General features: G+C 36.9%; 1 protein-coding gene across 1 annotated transcript; it reads right to left on the bottom strand.

Annotated features, from left to right (window-relative positions):
* Nucleotides 1-8888: 8888 nt before the first annotated feature.
* Nucleotides 8889-20202, bottom strand: dhx32b (DEAH (Asp-Glu-Ala-His) box polypeptide 32b). Its single transcript, XM_079832248.1, has 11 exons — nt 19755-20202; nt 19041-19234; nt 18163-18541; nt 16972-17202; nt 16763-16856; nt 14982-15131; nt 13255-13446; nt 12801-12941; nt 12462-12652; nt 11979-12169; nt 8889-9822 (listed from the first exon to the last, which is right to left on the bottom strand). The coding sequence occupies exons 1-11, from the start codon at nt 20001-20003 to the stop codon at nt 9642-9644; spliced, it is 2193 nt and encodes a 730-aa protein (XP_079688374.1). The 5' UTR covers nt 20004-20202; the 3' UTR covers nt 8889-9641.
* Between the last annotated feature and the right edge of the window lie 582 nt (nt 20203-20784).

Here is a 20784-nt window from a genome sequence, read left to right as displayed (position 1 = left end):
GGCTGAGGAATTTGACCACATGGGAGATTAGCGGCCATTTTGGGATGAAATTTACCACCCCGTCACATACCACCCCGTCACGTTTTATTGTGACGTGGTGGTAAGGGATGTGATGGGGTTGTTATGCTCCTAGTTTGAATGTGAGAGTGTGAAATCAAGAATTCTAATGTGTGACCCTTGACCACAAAACCAGTCATAAGTTGCACAGGACAATAGTCCTGTGACAATAGTCAAGGACAAGTCAAGGACAATGTATGGGTCAAAATTATTGATTTTTCTTTTATGCCAAAAGTCATTAGGCAATTAAGTAAAGATCATGTTCCATGAAGATATTGTCAATTTTCTACCATAAATATATCATAAATGTATTATTAGTAGTAAAATGCATTGTTAAGGACTTCATTTAGACAAATTTAAAGGAGATTTTCTTGATATTTTGATTTTTTTGCACCGCAGATTCCAGATTTTCAAATAGTTGTATCTCGGCCAAATATTGTCCTAGCCTAACAAACCATACATCAACGAAAAGCTTATGTATTTAGCTTTCAAATTATGTATAAATGCCCCCCTCCCTCCCTCCCTCCCTCCCTCCCTGTGTTTAATGAATAATGTTACATTTGCAGATAGATCTGTCTCCTTCATGGCTCCATTAAGTGCTGCTGAGAGACAACGGCGATGCCTTGCACGTCGGGATGCTGATCCAGAGAGGAGGCAAAAATATGTAGAGAGTGAGCGTCAGAGATGGAGGCGAGATGTAGAGCAAGGAAAAAAGAAGAAGATTAGTGATCTAAGTGAGCGAGGGAAGCGTCAGCTGCGTAACAAGTGGAGGAAGCAGAACAAGAAAAGAAAAGAGAAAGCAGAGGCTAGGAAGGACAGTCTGGACACCTTGCCTCTGAGTCCAGATCCTGTCCAACAGTCAAAACAGCAGTTAGGATCTTCAAGGTCAGGATAGTATGCAGTTAGTATTAAATAAATGGACAGATGTAACAGATGTGGACTTATGAATGTAGAATAAGAAGCAGGCCTATAACTGAGGAGTAATTGTTTTTACATTTGGTACATGACTTGAACCCCTAAGTTACTAGTGTATTTTTATTTTGTTTCAGGCAACAAAAAGAAGGAAAGCGAATTTCCAGAAAGAACAGGGATACACTACACAAAGAAATTGAAAAACTAAAGAAATTGTTAGAGAAGGAAAGAAAACGTGCTGACAAATACAGAAAAAGATATAAGCGCTTAAATAAGAATGACTCTCCTCGTTCAAAAGTAAATGAATTAACTAAGACAGGCAGAGTAAGCTCTAAAATCAGAAAAACACTACTATATCATGAAGCCTTGATTGAAGACATAAAGAATAAGTACTGTAAAGCAAGAAAAGAAAAACAACTAATAGCAAAGGTAACAGCAGGGAGGATTGTGAAGAAGTACAGGCTACAAGGATTTGCTGAAAAGGCCCTCGGTTTTTCGAAGAAGCGTCGCAGTGTTCAGACTGAAGACCTCTGTTCCACCAACAGAAATCCCACAAACAGGTTCACTGTTGCGTTCAAGTCCAAAGTCAAAACCTTCTTCGCACGAGATGACAACAGTCGGATAACGACTGGACGAAAACAAACAATTACCAGGAACAAAGTGAAGAAGCAGAAAAGGTTTCTGGTTGACACAACTAAAAATCTTCACAAAAAATGTCTTACTGAAAACACAAACAACATATCATACTCCCTTTTCTGTAAGCTTCGTCCATTTTGGGTTGTACATCCCACTCTCTCTGAACGGAACACATGTCTGTGCAAGATCCACGAAAATCTCAGATTTGTCGTTGACAAGTTGCATCAGTTGAGGCTCATAGATACTTCAGATCTCGAGAGTTTGACTAAAATGATAACCTGTGACACCTCCAGGAAAGTGTGCATGTATGATGAGTGTGAGGAATGCAAAGACAAGACCGTTCAGCTCTCCAGATTTGATGGGGCAACAAAGGTTGCATTCACTCAATGGGCTACAGCAGAGAAAGCAAGGGAAGATGCGAGGGATGGTCCTACCACTGTCAAGATCACAGTGAAGAAAACTATGGAGGAAACAAGACAATCTTGTGGAGTTATTCCACACTCTTCTTCATAAATTCAAAAGACACACTTTCAACATAAATCAACAGTACTCCTACTGCAGAGAGTTGAAAAAGAACCTGTCAAAAGAGGAGGCAGTGATCCACATTGACTTCTCTGAAAATTACACATGTAAATACAGCTCAGAGATTCAAGGTGTCCACTTTGGCTCCTCGCACCAACAAGCTACTCTGCACACTGGTGTTTTGTACATAGGTGGAAAAAAAGAGCCCATCTGTTTCAGCACAGTGTCACCCTCCAAACACAAAAGCCCCCCAGCTATATGGGAACACATGAATCCGGTGCTGAATTATCTACAAGCCACATACCCACATGTATCTGTTCTACACTTTCTGAGTGATGGACCATGTACTCAATACAAACAGAAAGGGAATTTCTTCCTTTTCAGCACAGAGCTTGCAAAACGAGGTCTGAAAGGTGGAACGTGGAATTTTTTTGAGGCAAGCCATGGTAAGGGAGCCCCTGACGGTGTTGGGGGAACATTGAAAAGAACAGCGGACAAGTTGGTGACCAATGGCCGTGACATACCCGATGCCCATGAGCTATACTGTATAAGGCCCTCACAGAGACCTCTACAACTGTTAAGTTGTTTTATGTACCATCTGATGCAGTGGAGCAGGCAATGGAAAGGATGCCAGGCCAGATACCACCAGTTCCAGCCACCATGAAAACCCACCAAGTGGTCACATTAAGTCCAGGAGAAATCCTTTACCGGGAAGTAAGTTGCATGTGCTCCACGCAAAAGCAGCTGAGATGTCAGTGCTTCACCACACAGCACTTTACTTTCAACAAGACACCCCAAAAGGTGCCAACAGATGCAATTGCTTGGGAAAGTGGAGGTCTCATTGGAAAGTGGTGTGTGCTAAAATATGATAATGACCTATATCCTGGGATCATCATGGATACGGATGAGATGCATGCACTTGTAAAATGTATGCATCGTGTTGGTGCCAACAGGTTCTTCTGGCCTCCAAGAGATGACTTCCTGTGGTATCTCTTTGATGATGTGCTCGAAATCATTGAGGCACCACAGCCTGTGACATCCCGGCACATGGAAATCCAGAAGGACGTGTGGATGCGACTCTCCCAGTCACTGTTGCGATGCTCTTTTCCAGTGTTCAGTTTTTCAGAGTTTTTCATGACTGAAGTATTCCAGTTTTCCATTACATCTCCAATGTTCATGTCTCCCCTACCCCAGTTTTTAAAGTTTAAAACCAGCAGATCACAGAAACACTGTCTATAACAACCGTCACAGTGTACCACCCCGTCACATCAGTTACCACCCCGTCACAGGGTCATTTTGTTTAAATTTATGTAACATTTCATTTTCTTTTCCATAAACTTTTATGTTGAATGATGTTCTTGTTGTGTGGACTAATCAAATAAATGTGAAAAATGTGTATTTTCTAAAGTTAATTCGTTTTTTTCAGTACAAACAATGAGGTCATTGAAATGTCAAATTCATATTTCAAGATTAAAAACCTAAAAATATAAAAATTAATTAAATTACAAAGTTTCTATTTGTAGTTTCAAAAAAAGGGACATTTTACTATTAGGAAAACATTAGAATTAAAAAAATTATATCTTGTCTTACTACTCTAACAGTGTACATATTGTCCGTGACGGGGTGGTACAAGAAAGGCTCCCTTGCATAAATAAAAAGGATAATATTAATAAGAATTTTGTTCCTGAGGTGGGAAAATATGTTATTTGGGAAGATCAAGATATCTTTCAAGTTATAGGTTTTTTTTTTTTAAGTTTGTTCTTAATGAAAATTTTGAAAATTGCAACATGGAAATGGCACCCGTTTCGTAGAATGACTCGGGGGGCGAGATCAGCTTGGTTACAAACATTCTTCCAAATATCTTTTTTTTGTGTGTGTGTACAGCAGAACGAAGAAATTTATACAGGTTTGGACTTGAGCGTGAGAAAATGACAGAATTTTCATTTTTGGGTGAACTATTCCTTTAATTCCAACTGTGAAATGCAGATGTTTATTGTGTGCCTCAAAAGAAATGTATTCCACATTATGGAGGCCATTTAGGGTAGTTGGGGTCCTCCATGGAGCCACTAAAACTGCTGAAGTGCATTCCTTTCTTAGACGGGTGGAGAATTTTGGAAATGTGGTCAGGAAATGGAACTAAATTAACCACTCCATATGGTTTTCTCTCAGGCAAGCTGCTTTACAGAATAATATTCAATGAAAAATGTCAAAAGGAAAGTACATGTTTTATCTCTTAAAGAATTAAGGCAGCAGCAATGGACTGAATTGAAAAGAAATCAGCGTATAAGTAGGCCATATATGCCTTAAAATGAAACATTTAATGCTGTAATATCAGTGATATAAAAATGATTTACAATGCTTTGTAGTGACTACACTCTCAAAAAAAAGGTTCTATATGGCACCAAAAATGGTTCTTCGTCGTAATCATAGAGGAACCACTTTTGGTGCTATATAGCACCATATCTTATCATGTTCTGTATATGGTAGCGATGCTATATAGCACCTTAGTCAAAGAACTGGTGAAGAACCTCTGAAGAACCACTGAAGCACCAAAATTGGTGCTATATAGCACTTAAAAAGGTTCCCCTATATGATTATGAGCCAAGAACCATTTTTGGTGCCATATAGAACCTTTTTTTTTTAGAGTGTAGTGATCAATAATTATTCTAATTTATTTTCTCTTTTCTTAGTTGATCATTGTTTGTTAACTAAACTCGCTCTCGATTGTGTTCATGAGGTCCTCTTCTGAAGCATCATACATGATAGGAAAGGCACGAGATGAGCCACCACCAATTCCATAACCTCTAAAAAGAATACAAAAGAGGATTTCATAGTTAATACAGGGGCTTTTCCTTTACAGTAGAAACTAAAATCATCAAATGTGACCCTGCATGGACCACAAAACCAGTCATACGTTGCACTTGCGTATTTGTGGCAATAGCCAACAATACATTGTATGGGTCAAAATGAACGATTTTTCTTTTATGCCAAAAATCATTAGGATATTAAGTAAAGATCATGTTCCATAAAGATATTTAGTAAATTTCCTACCGTAAATATATCAGAAATATATTATCAGTAGTAATATGCATTGCTAATGACTTAATTTGGACAACTTTAAAGGCGATTTTCTAAAGATTTCGATTTTTTTGCACCCTCAGATTCCAGATTTTCAAATAATTGTATCTCTGCCAAATATTGTCCTATCCTAACAAACCATACATCAATGGAAAGCTTATTTATTTATTTATTGACCCATAAATGTACCTTTATGACTGTTTTTTTGGTCCATGGTCACACAAATGATAAAAAGTACTGTAAAATATACAGGTACAATAATATTTATCTTTCTTTTAATAATTAACCTCTAAAAATGTAAACCTTCATGTTGTGGATTGAGGATTTTCGTTTTCCCGAAAATTCTAGTTAATGTTATCACATTGGACTAAAACTTACGGACTTTGCTTACACAGTATCATTTGTTCCCAGTTAAGAATGCTTTAAAAAATATTTAATTATGATATTTATAACTTTTTTTCTTTCAGTTAGCACAGGTTTTGTATTTCTTTTAGGAACTGACTCATTAATCTGAGTTTATGCAAGTCGTTTTTTTGTTTTTTAGATGAAGAAGCTAGAGTGAACTTAAACTGAGGTGCATAAAGAAATAAAACACCTGTGCTAATTGAAAGACACAAGTTGACAAAAATATTGGATCCAATATATGGTGATAATGTAGCATAATGAGCGATTTACAAGTAATTTGACACGGCCAGTCAAGGGAACACCAAATTATGTAAAAAAAAAAAAAATCATTTTCAATATACATCTAAAGTCATCAAATGATCAGTTATATATGGCAAAATTTTCTTTTAACCTCTTTAAGTGGCATCAATGTGTTTATCTTTGTTATCATTAATATTTTAATTAATATTACAGACCACTAGGCCTATACTCTCAAACAAACATAGCACTGGACACAACAGCCTAACTTGTTTCAGTGGAAATGATGTGTGTCACTTCAGATCAATAATTGATGGAATACACTTACGAAGCGGTTGCCGTTCTCTCTATGTTGGCACAGCTCATCTGGTCCTTTGGTGGCCTGACCTATTCAGAAAGCCAGGAAATAGATAGGGATTCCGCACTTAATGACTTTAATAGTTTATATAAATAATTCATAGTTGAGTATAGTTGTCATTGGCCTACTGGAAACAGCTGACGTTTTTAAAACGTTAAAAATCAGCACCAGCCATACCTTTACATGAATGTTTGAGGTTGGTTTGTTCACTGACTTAACTTTATTTTTGTCCTTAAATTCGTCACCCGTCACATAAACACCATACTTTGATTCTCCGTCTTGTCTTTTGACGTAGTAAAGTCCAGACGACTTTGAACCGAATATTGGCATCCTATAGGAAGTCATTTGAGTTATATCAGTGTTGTCACACTCATCGAGAATTCTGTCCACCTCCACCGCTAAATCTTCGGCTGAAAACTCAGAGTCCTGCCCGTCACTGTTACAGTCTCCCTGGGCTCTTCTTCTGATTGACACGCGCGGTTCCGAGGTTTTGGTGTTTGAGGGACAAAACAACTGACTTGCCCTCCGGTAAATGTTTTCCTCTGTCACTGACACGGGAGCGACTTTTTTCATCCTGCTTTTTGCTGTGCCCATCTCGAATGCCTAGAAACTATTTGAGTAGCTGACTTTCCAATAGGACAAAATAAAATAGACGACACAAATCCTAAGAAAAATATCGAAATGCAAAAACATCTTAAATCTATTGTTTTCTTTTTTTTATCTGATTAGATGATGCAGTGACTACGCAAGTTGCAACAAACTAGAACGCTCTCATAATCAGCGAGAGTATGCGCTGCCTGCAAGTACGCGACGCGTCTGTGAGTTGTGGATGACGTCGACACTCATTCAACCAATCAAAGACTTTGTTTACAAACTGCAAGCGTCGCGTCCACCGCTGCCATCTGTCATGTAAGTGAACTGGAACGACACAATACATGAATTGTTGTTAGACTAAAAAACCCAAACATTTAAAAAATCATTAAAATATTTAGACAGTAATACATTTGGTATTAAACCTATTCCTTTACACAATGTTGTTTTTATTATATTACACATTCATTTTCAACATCATAATGGGTGAGTTTAAAGCCTTCACCACAGGGAGTGTCTAATTGTAAGAAATTTCTACCATTTTCTGCTTTATGCTTTAAAATTATTCCCCAGATTATTACAAGACTTCACTGCAGTGTTCAGTGAAGCATGAAAACATTTTATATTTAAAGTTGCAGTGATATTTTGGGCATATGTAGCCTAACAGTTTAAAGGTGATCAATTATGGAAAAATGCACTTTTATAAAGTGTTTGAACACAGATGTGTGTAAACAACAAGCCAATAATGATAAAAATCCACCCAATACTTTTTTTTAAAATAATCAGCATCAATAATTATCAATCTCTCATACGCGCTGTTTCACATTTCCCCCTACTCCAACATATAGACCAACGCTTCGTGCTTTAACTTCATATCCAGACCAGAACAAGTAAATATGGCACTTCATATTTTGTGAATGTTTGCATATATTGTCTGGATGAGCTTTAGAATGCTGTATGGCTAAAGTTACCATAGTCCCTGACTGTATTCACAGTGACTAGAGATGTTGTTAAAGGTGAACTATGTAAGATTTTTGCAGTAAAATATCCAAAAACCACTAGGCCAGTGTTATATATTTTGTTCAGTTGAGTACTTAGAATATCCCAAATGTTTCCAACTATTTGTAAATTGTGAGAAATTGCTATTTTAACCAAGGAACCGGGACTTGTGAGCTATGAGTTTGAGGGAGTCGCCTGTCAATTGCGTCATATCTGCGTTACCCTCGGTTTCCGGTTTTATTTAGAAGAAACGCTGTACTCTCACTGCAGTGTGAACAAGTGTCATAGCAGCCGCCGAGCGAACGTCATAACTTCCTTTTCAACACACTCAAATGTATCTAATACGATAAACAGAGTTGCGTTACCTCATACTCATGAATGGAAAAGAGGAAGTGGCGACTATGCCATAATAACCATAGATATGATAATAACAGTCCTGCTCTTCAATCGCTCCTGCAGCCTTGCTCAGCTCCACAACACTCGGTCCTGCTCTGCTTCATACTACAGTTATGGTAATAATCGCTCCCATGAACATGATTTCTGAGTCCTATCCTGACTCTTTTCCACCGGCTGTGAGCTGAAGACCACACATGTCCCAAGATTTTGCGCTCAAAAGTGGCGTCATCAAACTACGCCTTTGTTTTGAACAGGCGACCTCTAGTGGACGGAAAAGTTACATAGTGTAGCTTTAAGTTTTATCCCGAAAACGCACACCATCTGCGTAATTCATAAACACACATTTGTTATGCATTGTATAGTCAGATGATGGACTTTTTTACGTTCCCACACAAGCACCATGATGGTACATGCTAGTCAATGAACTCCACAAATGTATCCACTTACCCTTCAGAAATGTCCAGGTGCAGTCTAAAAGTTGCAACCTCTTCCTGAGTCTCTCATCTGTGTCCGACTCCGGTTCAAAAATATAAGGTTGCACTCCACAACTGGTTATTTCTGACATTTTGGCTGAGTGAGATTCGCCTGTTTTGTTGTTGACGGAGTATCCGATGCTCGGGTAAATGATCCGCCCTCTTTTGGAAGGGGGGCGGGGAGCAGCAGAGCATTTGCATTTAAAGGGACACACAGAAAAAGGCACGTTTTTGCTCACACCCAAATAGGGGCTTTATTCAAACTGTATGAGAGCTTAATACAAAAATTCAGATACAATCCAAAAACAGTGAGACACTTATTCTGTGTGAATTATCAGAGTGAAGTGGAGATTAATTAAAAAAAATATTATATTAGCTAAACGAATGCCTTACAAATAAATACATATACAATTGAGAAAATAAAACAATTCCAGTCTATTCCAAGTTTAAGTTTAATTACAGCTCTGCTGCACTAAATAAAACCAATGGGAAACACAATCAATGCAAAAAGGAACATCATTTTTAATTGTACTATCCTGATGCACATGCCTAAGTCACACATATTATGTAAAAATGCTGACTAGTAGCTACCGTTTATAAAAGACATTTTAGACACTATAAAGTCAATGACAGCTTATTCATTAACTACTGCACAGCAGTAGATTCTTTAAATTGTTATTAATTCAGCAGAGAGAAGACAACTGTCCAAACAGTTATTACATAGAAGCATTGTCCCGGCCACTATGAAAAGGGGGGAGGGCATACTAAATGTTTCCCTGCATGCCCTTTGTATTTAATTAACAGATTACACAATCTGTTCTTTTCATCATTACTGATTAATCAATCAAAATAATTTGGTGAATCTATTGAGATTCCTTGTTGTGCCTCATAAATTCCATGGTTACTATGTGGCAGGCCAGCAGTGCATCCTGTTTGTTGTTATGGTAATGCAGTGGCAAGGTATGCTATTTACCCAGTCACTGTATGGTACAGCGCTCATGGGGCTGCTCCTCACTAGCAGGGCTGCTGGGGGTCTGGGATTTTCTTTTTCCTTTAGATGGGGCAGCTGAACCGTGATCTATAATGTGCTGCAGTTGGTCTTTACTCTCACTAGGTGGCAGGTTATAGAAGAAGTACTGTGGCGCCATCTGAATGAACCTGTCACAAGCAAACAGCATAAAGAAATAAAGTAAATGGCTTGCTAACCAAATTAAACAGTTTCATAAGGAAATTTGAAAAGAAACAAAAGAAGTTATAAGAGACTGAGCTAAATTAAATTATTACATTACATTATTAATGACTGATTATTTACAATTCAATGCATGTTTTGAATGAAAAGAATGGGCAATTAAGGTCCTATAAGGAAAGATATTAAAAAACTAAATAACTGAAGTAAAGTGCCAACTCTGCCATGTTGCATTTTATGTTTCTTATTCTTTTAGTTCCATTTCGTTTTTTTAAATTTCGTTTTTACTGGTTATATTACTGTATGATATATTTTTGTTGTTTTATTTAAATACTTTGTATTACATATTTATATAAAGCCATTTTACATCCAATTAAATCTTTTTATATAGGATGGTCTTCTGTAGGTTGTAGTTGAATATATGACACGTGTCGCATGGGATCATTCTGTGATAATTTTGTGTCTTTTAAAAGCTTGCTGCTGGTTGCTATTCACTGCCAGTATATGGACGAGTGCGAGCAGGACATTTAAAAAAAATTATCCTGTTGTGGTCCATAAAAGAAAGAAGGACATACATATAGCATCAGAAAAACACCAGGGTGAGTAAATCATGAATCATTTCCATTTTAGGGTGAACTATCCCTTTAATCTTTTTTCCTCTTTCAGTTTTGTGGTGTTACCAACACACACTCTATTTTATGTTTTGGCTAATTAGTGGCTAATTCTTAAGAATTTGTACGATCTCATTAGTATGTTTGCATATGATCTGCTTACAGTTATAGGCAGAGCTGGGTAGTAACTGATTACATAATCTGTGTTACATAAATCAGATTCCAAAAATTAAGTACTTGTAATTACATTTATTACATTTTAAAATACTCATAAACAGACTACAGTAACCATTTTCTTGATTACATGATTACATTTTATTCTCACAATGGCAGTCAGATATTCATAATGTATTGATTCTCCCCACTACTTCTTTTTTATCTTTTAAATGGTCCTTTCCATATACATTCGGAAGGTCCTCCAGGTTTGTGGAATTGTACACACAGACCAGCCACTGGTGATGTGACTATCACTGAAAACTGAGACCCACACAGCAATTGATCACTTAATTTACATTTCACTTTTAACAAGTGTTTTCTCAACATTCCATATCTAATCAACATAATTGAAACATAATCTAATCCATATCATTCACACATTAATTATTATTTGAATTATCACTCCATTTTAGTGAGTTATTTAAGCATGCATTAATGTCTTAGGAAGGCGTTTGTCTTTCAAACATTAAAATGTACAAATTCACATATTTACATACAATGCAGGGATTCCCCATCTTTTTTGTCAGCTGAAATTTCTTTGACCTAATATATTTACTTGAAGTACCCCCTGAGATTTTAATTCGTAAGTTTAGTCAATAATAAAATGAAGTCAATAAAATAATAATAAATAATGCAATTAAGTTCACGGTTCTCTAATGTTGGTTAATGGTCACATGACATGCAGGGAAATATTGTTAAAAAAATCTTTTTTAGTAGTGTTTTATTTTGTATTGTTTTTATTTTACAATTATTTATTTTAATTAAAAAATGCGTTTGTTTTATTTAATTACTTAATAGATTTTCATTAATCTCACAAACCCCAGTCTGGGAAACCTTGACATAATGTAAAAATGTAATGCACTTTATGCTGTTGATAACGAAGAATGGAATATATTTTCTTGTACAAGATTATTCTACTCAAATCACTGTGATAAACAGGTTCGGTCAAAAGTAATCTAAAAGTAATCCAAAAGTAGTCAAGATTATATTATGGATTACTAATTTAAATTTGTGTCATGTAATTTGTACAATTTAGTAATCTACTGGTTATAGGTCTGGGGGTAAAGGGGTGGACCTTCTTGCTTTCTTTTTTTAATTTTCCTAAAAATTGTCTGCTTTTGCATTTAATCAAATTTAATAAATTTACTCTTTGGAGCTTTGGGTTTTTGAGAATTAGCATAGCTAAATGATGAATAATAATGAAGTCACTTTCTGAAACATATGCAGCTGGAGATGTTTTCATTGTGAGTAGTATTTCAGTTGTCTAGTTCTCTAGACAAAGCAGATGACCCAGTACTTACTCGTGTGCTGAGATCTGAGAGACGGTTCTGATACAGTTGTTCTCTGACAGCGTGTGCTCATGGTACAGAACCCATTCTGGCAGATTCTTCTTGTGCATCTCGGTTCCGTAGCCAGACAGTGGGTGGATCTGAGCCACGTGTTTATGGGTTAGCATGAAGTAATTCCCTGACCCGTCAATGTCCCTCGCCACCTGGAAAACCCCACACAGAGATTAAACAATGGAAAATGGGCTAGAACAACACCCAGGCAGTGTTTTAGGAGCACTAAAGATACTTAAATATGTAAATCACTGTGCCATTTACTAATCTGCCTTAATTACAGATGTGACTGTGCATTAACACAGTGCATTTGAGAAAGAGATTATTCCTCTCTCTTGTTCAGTTTTTTGACCATTAGCAACAAAGCACAGCAATATATTCGATATAAGTGCATATGGTACAATATTATTATGTATATCATGTACATAATCTCTATATCCATACCTGCATGAAGAAGCCAGCTAGTAGTGCACGTTTGATGTTCATGCTGTTGCTTTTCGAGCCAAAGTCGGGTAAGGACACTGGCAGCTCTAGCCGTTTCAAGATTTCTGTTAGCTCAGAGCGTATCGCATCTGCTGTCTGAAGAGCAGCCAGACTAAGGAAATGGTCTTCACACCACTGTTCCACACTAGAGTCTGAAATACGACACTTTATATATTAGAATCAATGGATTTTGTTGGTCAGTATATAACTGTCCTGTTTAATTCACCACACTGGCCATTAATAGATATACATAATAGTTATAGACCTTTTGTGCTTTGATTTAAAAAAAAAATCACTCACATGGCCCTTCCTTAGCATATCTGTAAGCATTAAAGATGTTAATAAGGGTGAAATGGTCTCCTTCTGCATGCTGGAACCTCTGATGACACAGTAAGGCCTTCTGTCTCATTTCCACTGGGGGTGTAAGGAAACTGCTCGGAGCTAAATTACAAAGAGAGAGAGAGAGAGAGAGCAATTTAAAGCTTTATAATAAATCATAAATGTATTTTTTTCATTATAGATTTTTAAATAATTAAATAAAAAATATGTGTTAAAGCATTGTATTTTTTAGTTAGTATTCATAATAATAATAATATCGGAGGAGTAACTGAAGGTAGTAGTAGAAGCTGAATTATCCATAAATTTTTGTGGGGTGAAAAAGGTACAATCACTTTGGTACAGTGTTCTGACATGACTTGGACTGCAGACACATGGTGGTACACCTGTTGAGTGGATTGTCCTGAGACAGGATTACCTGTTAGCATGGCAGCGATGGTCAGCACTTCACTCACACAGTCAAATTCGCAAGACGCAAGCAAAGTCTTAGCCATCTGTGGCTCGAGAGGAAACTCTGACATGATAATTCCAATCTCAGAGAGATTTCCGTCATCATCCAAAGCAGCAAGATAGTCAAGTTCCTCTAAAGCTTGCATGAGGCCTTCTGGATCTATGGTAGAGTGAATTAAAATATTTAATATATTTATCACAGGTTTCCAAGTGTGCCATTAATCTATTCTAGAAAAATATGCCAGAAAGTTTAACGTTGATAAGCTGATTTAAAAAAAAATACTGACACACTGGTGTTATTGTTAACTAAAACCAATTCAAATCAATTTAGCGCTGAAATAAAATAAAATAGAAATATTAGATAATAAACTTAAACTTAAAAAACTTCAATTAAAATGAAAAATGTTGCCTTGGCAACTAGCTGAAATAAAATATGTTTTACTGTAGTTGAAGTACTATAATTACTGAAATAAAAATAAATTAAAGCTAAACAGGAATATGAAAAAATGACAAAAGCACATACTAAAATTACTAGAATACTAGAAAATTTAAAAGAAAAATTAAACCCGAAAATATAAAAATAGTTAAAAATATTAATAAATACCATAATTGTATATAAATAACACTAAATGAACACTGAACTGACCTAAATAAAGTAACTCATAACAATAAATGAGTGATTGTTTTAAAATTAGCTGACTAGTTCATTTCAATTAAATAAGAACAAAACAGTAAAATTATGGGTTGTTCTTTTAAATTAAAAACTATAGACCTTATTCACAACATGAGCTGTGGAAAATGATAAGCGATCAAGGAGCTTTATACAGCTTTTGACAGAGGATGTCATTGAAAGCACGGCAAGTCTATCCCTCACAGCCTCACTTGCATACCTGTCATGACGCTGCTCTGAATAAGATCTAAAGGTGATTGTAAAAACCACCTGAGCAAGTATTGTGGGAATAAGTCAAAAGATTAGCTACAGTGCTTTTTCCGAATAGAAACGCTTGTTAGTCCGACAGAGCAGAGAGTAAACAGACAATAAACCCTCACTAATTTGTGGCATCATAACAAAAGCACCCCACATATTTCCTCAGCTGCATCATGAGATAAGCAAGTTCATCTAGTTCATCACACCATGTCGTAGCTCCACTAATGATGCTGCTCATCTGATTGGTGCGTGTTTGGGAAGCAGGTTATCTCTGGAACAATGAACGCAGTCAGAGTGCTGTCGGCTCAGCTAAAGCACGGCTCACCACCTCTTAATACCAGCAGTGAGCAGAACAGACCCATCTGCACCCTTACTGTGAGCCAAGAGAACCTGGCTGATCCCAGCTTTGCTTGGCTGCTGTAAACAGCGGCGAGTGAACAACTTGTTTGTGTTCAGATGGACTGCTTAGATTCATGTGAGGGATTCTAGCGTTGCTTTATGAATTATTGAATGCAGTTATCTTCAATATGTGGAAAATATGCACACATTCACTGTTAGTATAGCTACATAGGTCACACAATATTTCAATAGTGGTGCTGAAAATCGCTTATATTTACATTGAGGGCGGGACCCGAGCCATTATAATAATAATAATAATTAATTACATTTATATAGCGCTTTTCTAGGCACTCACTCAAAGCGCTTTATTATCTAGAGTGGGCTCTTCTGATTTGGAAGTAAGAGATTTGATTGAATAAGGATCTCACCTGGTCTGTCAATGAAGTCGCAGTGGCTCAGGCCAGCAATTTCCATGCGCTTTAGGAAGAGCACAGTGGAAGTGATGTCAGACTCAAGAATGTGAGGGACGCTCTCAACAGGAAATGACGTGTCCTCTTGATACAAACAGAAACACTTGCCTGCACACATGAAACATCATAAGATTCAATACATGCCAGAAACACTCTTATATTAAGTGAACACTACCGTTCAGAAGTTTGGGGCTTATGTTTTTGAAATAACCAACGCTGCATTTATTTGATCAAAAATACAATAATATTTTGAAATATCTGTGGCGTAACTTTGTTTTAAAAAGTGGGTGGGACAGAAGTGTGTGTTTGTGTGCGTGGTGGAGATGGCTGGTTATATCAGAAATGTACAATAATAAATGCACTAAAAATAACATTACGGTTTCCAGAAATCAATTTCAGCAGTACATTAAATATAGAACTTATGTTTAATGTGATAGTTTTATCCTTACATCTACTATAATACAATATATTGTTAGTCTCGAGAATATTTACATTAGTGAATAAATACGTAGGTCCGCAATAGACATTTGTTAATGGCCTGGTGGTAGAATTTTTGTTAAGCGTACCAGAGGATCTGGGTTCTAATCCGCCCTCGTTTTTTCTCTCTCTCTCATTTAACCCAAACATGTTCATCCCTGATTGCATATCAAGAGCAGGGACACGTTCGTGTGCATTTTGTTTTGTAATTTCACCGGAACAAATAGAGTCTCCGCAACAGCTTTAAGCGATAGATTGAAGCGCTTACAGCGGCAACGAGAACTCAGCATGACTTCAAAAGCAACCAATTGTAGCGACAGATCACCTTTTATTTAACACAAATTAACCAATTAGAGATGTTTCTTTTGTATTAGGTACATCCGTGCCCCGAGATGTTGGGGACAATATTGACCCTGGTAAAAAGTGGCGGGGACATGTCCCACCAGCAAATTACGCATATGGGAAATATTTTAATACATTTTAAAATGTAATCTATTCCTGTGATGGCAGTTCATTACTCCAGTCTTCAAAGGCACATGATCCTTAAGAAATCATTCTAATATGCCAGGCCCATTTTGGTGCCCAAGAAATATTTTTTTTATCACATTCAATGTTGATAACAGTTGTTCTGGTAACAGTTTATTTTGATGCTCCCCTTTAGACATTCTGTTGACTATAAGTAACTTTGCAGCTACATGTCAACTTATTCTCATCAGAGTAAAAGTAGACTAGAGTATTGTCTACCCTAACCCTAATATCTGCTAACACTTTATTTGTATGATTCCCCAACAGACATTCTACTGACTAGTAACTTTGCAAGTATGTCAACTTACTCTACTAACCCATAACCCCTTATTCTACTAACCCTAATTCTACCCCTTAAAAGTCTAATTCTACTCAACTAATTCTCTGAGAGTTAGTAGACATGTAGGTGCAATGTTATGTATAGTTATGTATAGTATAGAATATATAAAGGGGACCATCAAAATAAAGTGTAACAGATGTTTTTAATATGTTTGGGGAAAAACGTGATACATTTTTTTCATTGATGAAATTAAAGTTCGATAGAACAGCATTTAATTGATGTAGCCATTTTGTATAATATTACAAATGTATTTGCTGATCAATTTAGATAAAAAAAATAATATTAATAAAATAAAAAAAATTACCTACCCCAAACTTTTGAACGCTAGTGTATGAGGAAATATGTAATTATTTTAAAATGAGTTATAACTTTATTTTATTTTTAAAAAAGCACTCACCTGTTGGGCCTGCAAGTTGTTTGCGGCTCTCAGCATGGCTCTTGCTGATTGGACGAATAACAATGGAGTTGGCTCTGATTCTAGGATTGTACACCTGTCACAATGAAACATCACTGTTTCAAACCCACCAATGAAAATGTACACACAAAACAGAGCTCATAATAAGGAATGGTCCGTAAAGTTCAAAAATAAAAACAATCACTACATACATATCTTTTTTGCACTCCAGCATCAATCACAAAGCGAATGCTCTGAACGGCCCAGAATAAGTCTTCACTTGGGCTGCAGGTGAGGAAGACTCTCCTGCTCTTGCTCTCCTCAGAGAGCACTGAGAGACTGTCTCCTTGCGCAGGACACAGAGACACGGGCACCAGCTCGCCATGAGACAGTGCAAGATTGACACCCTCTCTCCGCAAAATGGCATGGGCACATTCAATCTCCTTGAAAATGAAACAAGAAAGGAAAGTTTCTATTACCATGGAAATGGGACCTTTTTCAATTCTATGCTAGATTCCCCGAAGGAAGGCAGGGTGACATTTACGTGGCACAAAAACTAAGGATCCATTACAATAATGATCTGCCAGTTGCCTAGATCTGCCCCAGAGGTTGAGATAAAATATATATAAAAAATATCCACAATAAAAAGACTGTAAGGGAGTCTATAAGGGTGTAGTTCGATTCTCTTGGTTCTTTTGGTCCAGACCAAATTTTTAACACCGAATCTAAAGATACAAAACCAGAACTTGGGTCGGACATCCATGATAGAGCTCGTGGAGAGCTTATAAAATGTGTAAGGGAGTTAAAACAGCGCCAGGAATCCCTCCATCACACACACACACACACAAACGAAGATCTGCTGTGAGGAGATGCCGTTCTGATGCCTGTATTTTTAATCAACCCAAACCTACCAAGTGTGAACACACCCTCAAACTACAACTTATAAATCTCCTTATAAAATCTGTATGTTTGTTTACACACAACAAGACATTATCATTAATTATCAACAAATTATTTTTTACATATTAATAAATATGATTATTTAATTTAATTTGCAGATAAAATAATTAACACTTTAAATATAAAATAAACATAAAACATTATAAAATATGATTCTTTTTTTGTTTTAATTGAATGTATATATTTAAAAACGTATTTTAAACAACTTTTAAATAATAGGACATTATTTGTTATATATAAATAAATGAAATAAATGGAATTATTTAATTCATATAAATAATGAATAAATATTAATTATAAAAAATAAAACATTATATTATAATTTAAAGAAAAACATTTATTTATTAATTGATCAAATGATTATAAATATTTAAAAAATGTCAACAAAATGTAAACAACTAGTCCAGCGCTATCTCATCTATTAAAGTTTAAATGTCTCTTACTTGCTCAGTTGCCAGAAATGTCACGATGTCTCCATGGTTTTGATTCTGATGTATCTCCAGAGCCAGTCTAAGAGCAGAGCAGAGGTAATCCTTCACACCTCCTCTCCCGCTACCATACACCACCTCGCACGGCTGTGGCCCTTCCAGCCGGATCTGAGGAACGCTTCCATAGTGACGTAGCAGTTTCTCAGCCGAGTGAGGGGTGGTGAGGATGACCAGTCTGAGCTCTGGCCGTGCGAGGAGCACGTCTTTGAGCAGCCCGAGGAGCAGGTCTGTGCTGACGGTGCGTTCCTGGGCCTGATCAATGACCACCACACCACACTGCTCCAAGAGGGGGTCCGACATCATTTCCCGGAGCAGCACATCATCTGTGCAGTACCTGCAAAGCAACAGATGTCATTGCTGGCCTCTGCGAGAGCGCAAATCTGCATCTATTTAATGCAAAATCCTTCTTGTATGCATCTAAAAATAACAAGCTAAGTGAAGACAAGCAGACGCAATTAGATGATCATTTACTCTGGGAATTGCCAGTGTTTTCCTTAAGGTCAGCATTTTCATTAAGTCAGACCCTCTCAGCTGTTCCAATCACTGTTCTGGCTCTTTGTTCGCCAGACTGACTTATGGGGGCTCTGAAAGGTTTGATGAAGCATATGGGCAGCATGGAAGTACGGCAGCTGCCGTGGAGACCCTCAGACCGAGCCCCCTCAGCCTTTTGTTGGCTTTTATATTGTTTGGAAGGACAGGCGCCCTTGAAAAGGAGATGCACGTGTGGTGGTAATGACGGGGGGAGGGGCAGATAGTGGAATTGAATGGAAGAAAATGTCCAGGGCAGCTGACCAAATAACATTTCTGAACATGCCTCAGGATCATATACACACCTCAATACAGTGTCAGGGGAGCAGCAGGTCTGAAGTGGGATGCTGTATCCAACCTCATTGCCGATGTTCACATCCATCTCGTCGGCCACACGGAGGGCCAGTTCCACTGTGCTCTGTTGGTGAATCTGAGTGCACGCTACCATGCCATTCTGAAACTGCACGGACAAGCAAAACTCTGCACACCACTGAGGGATCTAAATCAAGATAAAGACAGATAACACATGCTGTAATCAAAAATAAAACTCTAAATAACATACCTTTGGTACTTTCAACGCTAAACTAGTAGTGATACGTCGATATATGCCCCATCCATTTACCTTTGCATAAAGGATGAAGCAATGTAATGCTCACATTAAATTCAATAACAATAACTTCAATTCAGTTCAAAATTCAGCACTAATTTATCCTTTATGTTTTAAAATAGTATTGAAATACAAAACAACAACAAAATAACATTAAAATACTTGGTTTGGTTTGTAATTATATATTTAAGAACTGAGTAGATATTAATTAACAACATGTACGTACTAGGGTTAGGGTAGCCTAGTATTGGGTTTGGTTGAGGGTTAGTTGCATGTAATTATGCATAATTTATTACTATGGTAAGTACATATGGACACTGTAAAAAAAGTGTTCCCAAATACTTCTTTAATAGCATTTTAATGTAAAAATTAACATTTAAGTTATATGATAAACACTATCTATGAAACTCACCTGAGTGCTTTGTCCTGTTTTAGCAGTGCCACTAACTATCACAATCTGGCTGTTGATCAAACTGTCCATAAACTCGCATTTCGCTCCCCACACCGGCAGACCTTTTCTTTCTCTTAATAGTTTGTAATATCTTGAAGAAAAAGGGAGCCCATCGAACTGATTCAACTCCAGCAGATCATCCGAATCAATATCTTGATTTTCGTTGGTTTCGGATAGTTTTTCCACAGCTGTTGATAGCTCCATATCCATCGCTGACTCGCTCTTCAATTGCACGAATAAATCAAAAGGAACAAAACGACTGAATCACGCTCTATTAATTATGTGACATATTTATGGCCCTTAAATAGATGAGCAGATGAGTTTAGGGACCCGCGCTCAGGCGATAGTGACTCTTTGTGTCATCATCAGTTGTCCCGCTCAGCGCACTAACTATGTTCGATTCGTGAATGAATTGTTCTTTTGAGTCGGATCATTTTAATGGACATAAACCCCATTTGAACGGTTCGTTTACCAGTTGAACTGAATCGGTCCGAGTGTTTCTCGAGTCAGCATAGTTATAGAAGGTTGTTTGTTTAATAAATTATTATTATTATTATCTTAAAAGTGTGATTTCTATGCCTTAAAAAGTAGGCTAATGTAGGCTACATTAATACAATTAAACACTACAGCGTTGTCACAATCAGTATATTTCTACATTTTATATAATATTAAAAAATGTATAGGCCTACTATATAATATTTTATTAGGTAGAAATTGTGAGTAAATAAAAAAAAAAACATTTAAAACATCCCAGCAAACGTGTGGACGTTTAATGACAGTTGAATACACGTCCCTCCGACACATCCCATGACCGTCATGGTTGAAAAATAGTTCCAAAATGAAAGTTGAAAGGACGTATCTGAATGCATTTTGGGAGATGTTCTGTGTTATATATTTTTACCGATTTATGCCGTCCTAACGCTACTATTTTTGGCCAGGGACACGACGTTGCCGTCGGACCAATGTTTCTCGGATGGACCACATGATAACG

This window comes from Gobio gobio (assembly GCF_949357685.1).
Source record: "Gobio gobio genome assembly, chromosome: 13".
Lineage (NCBI taxonomy): Eukaryota > Metazoa > Chordata > Actinopteri > Cypriniformes > Gobionidae > Gobio > Gobio gobio.
The sequence above is the reverse complement of the archived record's forward strand: the minus strand, read 5'-3'. Positions and strand labels throughout refer to the sequence as shown.

What these genes read in the sequence shown, in the direction of transcription:
- dhx32b (XM_079832248.1), bottom strand. Translation starts at nt 20,003, where the DNA reads ATGGATATGGAGCTATCAACAGCTGTGGAAAAACTATCCGAAACCAAC. An exon ending in TCCCCTGACACTGTATTGAG is followed by an intron (nt 18,542 to 19,040) that starts GTGTGTATATGA and finishes GTTGCTTTGCAG; the next exon opens with GTACTGCACAGATGATGTGC. An exon ending in TCTCAGATCTCAGCACACGA is followed by an intron (nt 9,823 to 11,978) that starts GTAAGTACTGGG and finishes TGCTTGTGACAG; the next exon opens with GTTCATTCAGATGGCGCCAC.